General features: G+C 31.8%; 2 protein-coding genes across 2 annotated transcripts; both read left to right on the plus strand.

The window, feature by feature from the left end:
- Positions 1 to 195: 195 nt before the first annotated feature.
- yem (yemanuclein) lies at positions 196 to 8,277 on the plus strand. Its single transcript, XM_033331778.2, has 11 exons — positions 196 to 537; positions 2,564 to 2,683; positions 2,780 to 2,881; positions 2,958 to 3,221; positions 3,296 to 3,455; positions 3,533 to 3,965; positions 4,029 to 4,190; positions 4,294 to 4,374; positions 5,072 to 5,185; positions 5,455 to 5,634; positions 5,712 to 8,277. Exons 1-11 carry the CDS (start codon positions 343 to 345, stop codon positions 7,003 to 7,005), a joined length of 3,105 nt encoding a protein of 1,034 aa, XP_033187669.1. The 5' UTR covers positions 196 to 342; the 3' UTR covers positions 7,006 to 8,277.
- A 138-nt stretch (positions 8,278 to 8,415) lies between these two features.
- Positions 8,416 to 10,030, plus strand: LOC117155615 (uncharacterized). The gene is made up of 3 exons (XM_033331779.2): positions 8,416 to 9,378; positions 9,537 to 9,803; positions 9,880 to 10,030. Exons 1-3 carry the CDS (start codon positions 8,795 to 8,797, stop codon positions 10,028 to 10,030), a joined length of 1,002 nt encoding a protein of 333 aa, XP_033187670.2. The 5' UTR covers positions 8,416 to 8,794.
- Positions 10,031 to 10,065: the final 35 nt, after the last annotated feature.

Raw genomic sequence — 10,065 nt, forward strand, 5'->3', positions numbered from 1 at the left:
AAATTCACATACATATACAATATTAATGTATAATGTGATGTTAAAGCAATTAATTAATTTGATAATCTCCAATAATTTATCGAAATAATCGGACTTGTTTCCATGTAAAGTATCACGATTGTTGAATGGAAACGCTGTTTAAGATTATTTGCATTGTGAGGCGCATGCGTGAAATTTACGGTGTGGCGGCGGCATCAACAGCGCACTCTAAAAACAGTCGAGCCGAAGATGGCGACGTGCGAGTGGCGGTGTCGATGCGGTGTTTGAGAGAAAGGACCATGTTGTTGCCGCAGTGTTCGCAGTGTTTCCGTAATCCGCGTTAAGTTCGGTGCAAATGTAGGAATGTCAGAAGCTAAAAGGGTACCTTTGCAGACCTTGGAGTTACCGGAGTCCTTGGGCTACGTCGCGAAAAAGGAGAAAAAAGGGGAAAAGGGCAAACAGCTCGCGCCCTCCTTCCGCTTTACACTTACCCTGCCAGAGTCGAACGAGAAGGCATGTCCTGAGTTCAACTATGCACAACTCCTCAAAGCAGCCGAGGTCAGTTCTTCCTTTCACTCCGTTTACCTGTCCAAAGGAAAATAAAGCCCATTATGCCTATCCATACGGTCAAGTTTACCAACACATTTAGCTTTACCTCAGACACCGGTTATGATTTCGTTTCACGTACTTAGTTTGACAAGAAACTGCAAAAATGCCAATGGAATCGCCCATTTTCAGGCTGCATGAAACGCAGAGTACTTGTATCCGTTACTCAAGTGAATTGTCATGTCGCGGCTACCGCGTGAGCTCCGACAGTCCCACAATATGTGCGCTATTCTTATTCGCATACATCTTCTGCTAGAGAGGATATACGAATATTATGTCTAAACTGATAGAAAAAGATGTGATCAATTCGAAGCCATCGAATAGAAACGTCAGAACGCATTGCCGGTGGATGTCCGCGTTAACGTATGCTAACATGGAAACAATGTCTGTTCAATGTTTCATTTTAAAGCTGTGAATAATCGTTTAATACTTGTTTTCATGGTAATCATTTTTTCATATGTATATGTAAGAAATTAGAGAAATATTAGGGTACAATCGAATACTATCCAGTATCGTGAGTTCATTGAAACAGTCGTTCACATTACTTCGGGACGTGTTTATTTTGTTTTACTAAGCATGATACTTTCATTAATAGCTTTTTTCTTATGTGTGTACGTAATAGTTTAGTCTGTATCTTATCTCAGTGATCTTATGCATGTACGTAGAGTATATCATTATTAGTTTTATGATCGATGTACCGTAGACAACTCGTGACTGTCGGCTTAAAACAGTTAGAACACATTGATTCGCATTATATGAATATTGTGCAATAGTGTTATTCGATCTTCTTTTCGTTTCTTTCGTTATTTTATTTTATATTATATCAATTATAATGTTATTTATATTATATATCTTACATATTTTAATATTTTATTCTTCTTATATTCAATAGAGTATAAAGCACTTGCATTATTCGAGAGAAGTAAACACTATCCTGTTTTAAATTCACAAAATGTACGTTATTTTAAAATATCTATTACTTTATGTTAATTTTCAACGATTTATAGTTATAACCTATTCGATCAGATTTGTGCTGAAGCCGAAAATTAGTGACTCATTTTTATATAGCTTTAAACTCAAAATTATAAAAAGTTGTTTTAAAATTTTCATTTTTGTTGGTACAAATATTATAAAAATTAATTAAATCTTGTATGCATTGAAAAAAGATTTTTTCAGAAGATCATTGTTATTTATTTAACAATATAACGTAATATTACATATAAGATAGAACCATTATTGTATAGAAATGAAATAATACATAAATATTAATAATAAAATTACACAAATTTATATTGCGTTATTAACATATATTTATGTGCTATGTTTCAAATCTTTTAATGCTAAATTTTTTTGAAACTTACATAATTATATTTGTTCGATACAATTTATTTGAAATATTGTTTATAATTTAATGCATTTAGTTAGAATTTACCGATAAATGTATTTTTTTGTTGGGATCAATCACTGGTTGTAGCGTCTCTAGTACTAGGAGAGCAGAAGATAACAGGGAGTTGCGCGTTTCAAAAGAAAGAGCAACAGTGACATTCTACACGTAGTATGTGCTCCTAGTATGAATGGACAGTTTATGCCCTCTTTTGAATTAATTTATCCTTCTTTTTCGTACTTACGTTTCTTAATGTTCATTCTAAATCTACTATATTTTATTAATATTTTATCGACGGTTCTTTGTTTAACTATTTATTAATAAATAAATTGCAGAACATATTAATTTATCTACATGATCCATTTCAATATTTGAATTTTATGCATCGAAATCTGCTTGTTATGAATGTCATTGATGAACAACGCGTGTGTAAAGTAAACCATTCTTTAATGTTTATTAAAATAGTGAAAGCGCGCGACGAAATTGAAATGAGCCGCGATTTATCCATGCGTTAAGAGTTAGCGCACGAATAACATCCACGAATAGTTCATCTTATTCGCATTAAATAAATAAATAAATAATGTTATTTTACAGAAAAAACGTAGGAAGGAATTAAAACGAGGAGATGAAAATGCAACCAATGGACTGTCTTTTGATGACGACGATGATGATGATAAATTACGAGATATGGCAAGACGATTTGAAGCGAAATATGTATGTGAAACGTAATTTTTAAAAAATTTATGACATAGAATGTATGAGAATTTATTCATTATTGAAAGAATAATGAATATCCTTTGATCCTTACAGGGAACTTCTACCATGGGCAAAAAAAGACATAAATATGAGGATTATGTGGATTTGGGAGCTGGATATGATGAAAATGATTCTTTCATTGACAATACTGATGCAGTATGTAACATATTAAATATTATCATGTTGTTTAATGTATATTTTATAGTATTTGTACATCATTTAATCATTTTAGTATGATGAAATTGTACCAGAAGAGATGACTACAGCACATGGAGGCTTTTACATCAATTGTGGACCTCTTGAATTTAAATCAGCTGATAGACATGTATTAGTTCATAATAATAATAACAATAATCAGAGCAATGATGAAGAAAGCAGTGAAAGTAGCGAAGAGGATACAGAAGATGTAGATAGCCCTAAAAGATCAGATAAACGAAATATTAGTTCATCGGATGAGGATGATACTGAAGATATTACTGGTGATCAACCAAGAAAAGTAATTGGAGTTATGATATAATATTATTTATTTCACTATTATTCTATATTAAAGTATTTTTGTTATTCTTTTAGAAACAGAAGATAGACGAAAATGGAGAGAAAAAACAAACTCATGAAAACATTATTAAAAAAAGGAAAAAGCAACAGAATTCCCAAGATCAGCAAAATTTTCAACAAGATGGAGATACCTTAAACAGACGGAAAGAGAAAGGAGAAACTACAGATGCTGAAGGTAATGTACTTATACGATATTTGTAAAATAATTACAATATTATTGTAATATAAAAATTACAGTAACAAAAATTTTAGTTTCAGAAGATCAAGAAGACAAAAAGAAATCTGATAAAGTAGATACACAAAAAACTAAAAATACTTCGGATAAAAAGTTTGATATAAAAAAATGTGAAAAAAAGACCTCAAATACTAATGGTTTCGATGGCAAAAAGTTAGAATTAAAAAAATTAGGTGGTAAGGATAGTAACATTGATGATGCAATAGAGAGTGTAGTGAATGCTGCAAGAGTGGAAGATGAATCAAGTAGAGACACAACAGATTCTGGCAAATCTCGTTGTATAGGTACTGAATCTGAATGTGATGATATTGATAAAGAAGAAGCACCATTGCCTGATTCTCTTCCAGAAAATGTTGTAGAAATAGTTAATAAGTTGAAGGCATGTGCCGAAAACAGTAAAGAAGGAAAAACTAAATTTTTCAATACAACAGTGAATACATTATTGTTAAGGTAAGTAAATGCAATATAATATTTTATATTTTGGAAAAGTAAACCTCAGAATTTTTATTTTAGTTTAGAGAAAAGATTGAGGGCGCTTTCGCCTCCAAGCTTGAGGCCACAAACGTATGGGCATCTTGCACGATTTTTACCATGTAGTAAAGCAGCACTTCAAAATAGAGCAAAGAAATTATTTGTGCAGGATCTCGATTACAAAGCTAGAGATCTTATACAAAGGTAGCATTATACATTATTAGAAGCATAACTTATGTAGTTTTTATAATTTGTTTAACAGTTATTGTATTTTATTTAATAATGATTTTCATTAATATTGGTATAGGTTAAAAACAGTAATCGACGAAATAATGCCATCTGTGGGATGCAAATATGTAGATGAGTGTAAAAAAGTTGCTGAAGGAAAGTAAGTATTCCTTTTAAACATTTTTTATAATCAATAAAGAAATAAATCCGTAAAGAGAAAATTAGAAATTATACCATATTTGTAATTTTAAAGTATAAATTAAGCGCCAACGTAATTTTGGATGGGAACTTACAATAATTTTTTATTTCTTAGTCCTCATTTATACTGGGATATATATCGGTACTGTTGGTAAGGTGTCCCTCGTAAGAGGAAACCTTTTCTATTTTCACCTTCCAATTATCTTCTTTTTCTTTGATCTTTCTAGTTGCCCCTATACTTTACTCATGCTTACATATGTATATATATATATATATATTTATATATGCTATCTCAATATCCCATATTTTTGAAAATAATCTCTATATTACAAAAATTGAAAAAATTTGTTTATTGTTCTTATTGAGATAGCGAAAAGGCGGGGCTTATCATCAGTATCAGTGTTTAATTTATCATAAGCATTATTCTTTTTATAACACAATCAAATTTTAAGTTTACTGAAATTTGATTGAACATGTACACTGCCTTGTACATTTTTTTATCTAGGATTTCACATAATATGTTCTTACACAGAAAATTTTCAGATCACGGTATTTTATCACAATAAATGCTGATCATCATTCTTTCATCATTGCCGTATTATCAATTTCTTTACAATTCTTCCATTTTTATTTATCGATAACTGATATTTCTATTTCAGGGAAGTAGAAGGGTCACCTGAAGATGTTGAAAGTTCCGACGATGAGGATATTTGTGAGGATATAGATAAACCGAAAATTCCTAAGAAACAATTTCCTTGGACTGAAGAAGCAAAGTAAATTTTCAGAGAATTTTATTTGCGTTAAGCTTCGCGCGCACTATCGACAAATTGTCGTCCTCACTCGCATCGATTAAAAGTTCAATTTCTTCTTCCTCTTATAACAAAAATGTCGTCATGCGTCGTCAAATGCGTGCACGTCCATATAAACGAATAACCTTTTCGTAAACGATAAAACTGTCGCATGACAGATTGTCACTAGTGCGCGCATAGCCTAATATTATAAAAAGTTATATACCAAATTCCTGCTTTTTTTCTTTTTATAGAAAACTTGTATCTGAGATTGCAAGTATAAAAAGTCATTGTTACAATGTTTTAAGACCAAGAAAATTAAGTATGTATACTTATGTTGGATCTTTCATGGTTCGCCAAGTGTTACCATTATGGCCACCTGGATACATGACAGCACAGGCATTGCTGAAGTTTGTTGATGAAGCTGAACCTACGTGAGTAGCATTATAAAAAGTTGGAATGTATTTCTTTTAGAAAATCTACATGCTATAACAAAATGATTTGTTTCTAGCACGAAAAAGAAAACAAAAAAACTGAAAGAAGTTGGCAATGGTAATGCCACTAATTCTTCAGAAAATGTGATGTACAGCTCTACAAGAGTTGAATCATCAAGTATAAGTGCCGCTTCTTCACAAGAAAAGGTCTCAGCGAATGCATCTAAAATTCAAAACGTAACAGAAAATTCTACTAGTTATGTAAAACAGTTAACTACAAAATCAAGTGATAGTATAGAAAAAAAACAACATAGTATAAAAAATAAAGATAAGAATAAAGATACTGGTAGTTCGGGGCAGTATCACGAGAACTCAACGGCGGCAGCTAATAATTCCAGTGTAGGTAAAATTTCTGTTGTGCCTACAGCTCAGCTAATGGCTCAAAAGCCGGTTAAAAGTCACGTAGAAAAGATTAATTTGATGGACCTAGTTAATAGTTCTCTTTCTATTACGCCGGTTAATGATTTTCACAAGCCATCTACGAAGATAAGTGAAAATAAGAAGGATGTAGTTTCTATTACTGCTTATCCTGAAACTTCGAATGTTCTTCCAAATACAAATGAAGTGCCTCAAAGTGGACATCATTCCGTACACAGACAGGAAGCTTCATATTCATGTGCACAGTCACAGCATTCTAATTATTCCGCATCGAATCAAGCATCTTCACTTTCGAAAGCGGTATCTTTAAAACACAGACTGCTACATGAGAACACTGACGTAAAAAATAATAAAAGATTAGAAGATAAAGATATTGATTTGGTCAATAAGACTGAGAGGAAGGACAAAAGGCGGGAGCGATGTGCAGAAAGTAAACATAAATCACACGATGTTAAAAAAAGGAAAAAAGATCAAAAGGTATTAGATAAACAGGTAGGATATGTTAATTCGGATGTAGTGCCTATACAACAACAGCAGCAACAGCCATCACTTACGAAAGAAGAACAGGAACAGAGACAAAATGAAGAAACAATTGCTGCTACTAATTATTTAAGTCAAATTTTTAATGATGATGTATCATCAAGAGGAATATCAGATAAACGAAAAGATATTGGACTTATTTTGGATGATCCAATAGGCAGCGCGGTGCAACCAACGGAGCAAGAAAAAGATGTTCAAATGGTGATGAGATCGTTAAAAGAACTGCAAGAATTACAAGAAATGAAGTATTCACCAAGTAATTCACCAATTAGCAGTAATATACAAAAATCTAACAAGTCGAACACGCAATGTGCTAATTACCAAGATGAATATTCACGCTTATATTTAAAAAAGGACATTAAACTCAAGTCTAAAGAAGACACACAATGGTAATATTATCCAACACACATGTGCACTATAGATATAAATTATGTTGAACAGAATGAAAATGCCAGTGAACAGATAATAATTTCATAACGATCTATAGGCGGATTTTTGAGTAGATCTGTATTATTTTTGATGAAAAACAAATTAGTGTGAAACTAATCAGAACTTCTTCCATTATTACAAGTCGCGTTATTATCGACGACCAAAATCATATTCAACAGATAAATAGCGTGCCGCGATCGTATTGATCGCACCAATTTTTAAATATTTTAACAAACCGCCAAATTCTGTAAATATATTCATTCGTAGGAATTTGAAAAAGCGCGTGTACAGAGTAAGCATAAATTATGGAAGTATATTAATCCTATAAACCTTTGTATATAAGTTGACGTCCATTCATCGCCGTGGATGGGGTGGTCTATATAGATACATTTTTTATTTGACGGCGTAATTGCTTAACAATTTTAATTACTTGCCAATAATTAACCGATTAAGCGATAAACCATTACAACATTGTTTTATCTAAAAACCGAATTACGAAGCATTTCGATTAATTTTGCTTATTGCCAGAATATAAAAAATGTGGGATAATAAATTTATTTTTTCATAATACCTAATAAATATATAATAAATACATAACCACCCTAAATCACAAAGCGATAAAAATATATTTGAAAACGGTGTTCCTTTTGCGCACGAACGGTTATCATTTTGTGAGTTAATGAAAAGGATGATGGAGATGTGTATGTATATTTTTCGATATATACATGTTCGAAATTAAAATCATTGACTTCCAATTTAATTTGGACGTACAAGCAGATCATATAATTTGCTTGTTAAATATAAAATAAAAGATGTTATGGTAGAACGACAAACTACTGCTAACATCGATGCGCAATTTATAAACGCAAGAAGAAGAAATGGAATCAAATGTGTTTAATGTATTTAATACTGAACACTTTTAGAAGCTTTAGCTAGAACAATTATTAAATTGTGTTCAAAATTATAAACCTGTATAATTGGTATGAGGTTTAATTAATCTTGTTGATTTTAATAATCAGAGTGTAAGAGCGAATGTGCGTGAAAGTACTGTTTAGAAAGAGCTACAATATTTTTGAAACACGAAGATGATTAGTGATTGTATTATATACCACACCTTCTTTCCCCTCGCATCTTACCTTTGCGATACTTAGAGTATGATTAAGCGTCTTGTACAATTCTTCATCGAGAATTTTCACGAAGACGACTTAAAATATAAGTTTTGAATATTTTTTACAATACCGATATATTTCTTACCTTTACCTTTGTCCGACAAGTATATTGTAGATGTGCCTCCAACAACGTTTGAAAGTTGTAAATATTATATGATAAACGTATCAGTAATTTATTTCAAGCTTTTTTTGTATTATTTGTAAGTTTTAATATATTAAAACAGTAAAAGATTTTAAAGTAATGAGTGTTTCAAACAGAATAAATAGAAAACAAAAAAAAATATATAAGAAGATAAAACATATTGTTTCTATTCTTACAAATTTTCAATAAAATGCATTAATTATTTGTTATACAGTTATTTCGTAAAATATTTGTTCCGCTTCATTGATCAATGGGTTAACTTCCTAATGCGTAGAGCCGAACAAAAAACTCGAAGGTCATACCGATTTATCGAACCTACGGATCTTTTAATCCGTGCATACAGGATGCGTTTAGTTCTGTCACTCTTAAACAAGGACATTTGCCTCTATATAATTGATTAAACTGACTGGAACAAACAGTCTACTGACGCTTGCTTTTTAACATGTCTTTCATTTCTTATATCGTGCTCTTTTTCTTTATTCAACGCAGGTTTTGTGCATCTGACTTGATTGCTCCGCAGAATAACGAACAATCAAGATCTTCTTTGTCAGACTCTGTGCAAAAAAAGACCGATGAAAAGTATGCAATTTTCGACGAGGAGAAGACAAGTAAGGGAAGTAGTTCCATTTATAATAGGGGGCAACTAGGATTTAATGAACGTAAGCGAGATGAAAAGAGATACGGCAACCAAGATACAGCACGGAAAGGGCATGACAAAGGAAGGCATAGTTTAGGAGAATTCGAAGTCGTCGATCACGAGAAGAATTCTTTTGAACGGCATGGTAGTGGATATTACAAAAAAGGGCATCACAGGACCGGTTTCAGCAACAACTACCATAAGGACGAGTCAGGAAATAATTCAAGCTTTTACGAGGACAGCGATGACAAAGGGGGGCATAGGTCGTCCGGGAATACCGGTGGATATTATGGGCAAAAATCGCAGAACTCGTTTAGGGACGGTTCGCGCGATGTATCTTACCTTGAAAAAGATAAGGCACAACAGGGAATATATGACAATAGGCAAAAGTAAGTGTACTAGCAAGTTATTTTTATTTTATTAACAATTTTTAGCAAAGATAATATGCATGTAAATCGAGTATATAAAATAATACTTTATATATTTGTTATTTATCTACATAAAACTAAAGTATGAATAATTAAAATATGATTTTGTTTCACGTTAGTATTAACGATTATCATGGTCATATCCGAGGATATAACAACGATCGATATATAGATGATAGAAGGAATTATCTGAGGAACGAAGCACGACATTATTTTGATAAAAATAAGGAAAATATATACAATCATAAAGAAAGGTATTGTCCAATTACTTATCGTAATAACGATCGTGTGCCCTCGCTCGGATATTCGCATCATTACGTGGATACATTACCTGGAGGATATTACAGAGAAGATCCGTACATTATACCTTATTCAAAAGATTATAGGTAATTTCATATAATTTCTAAGATATTCATTGATATGAAACAGGCTATTAATTATTAATAATTTGTTTATTCTTAGATATTTTCCACATCTACAAAGAGATTACGGACAAGAAATATATCACCCTTATACAAGTGTTTACACTAAAAACAATCGAGGCGATTTTGATGATAACGGATACTTAAAGAAATATAGGAATGATTTTAATAATGCATATCACGGAATTTAGAACTTGATTTTGCAACGTAAAGTATAGATGTAAAG

This window comes from Bombus vancouverensis, chromosome 6, assembly GCF_051014615.1.
Source record: "Bombus vancouverensis nearcticus chromosome 6, iyBomVanc1_principal, whole genome shotgun sequence".
In the NCBI taxonomy this organism is placed as follows: Eukaryota; Metazoa; Arthropoda; class Insecta; order Hymenoptera; family Apidae; genus Bombus; species Bombus vancouverensis.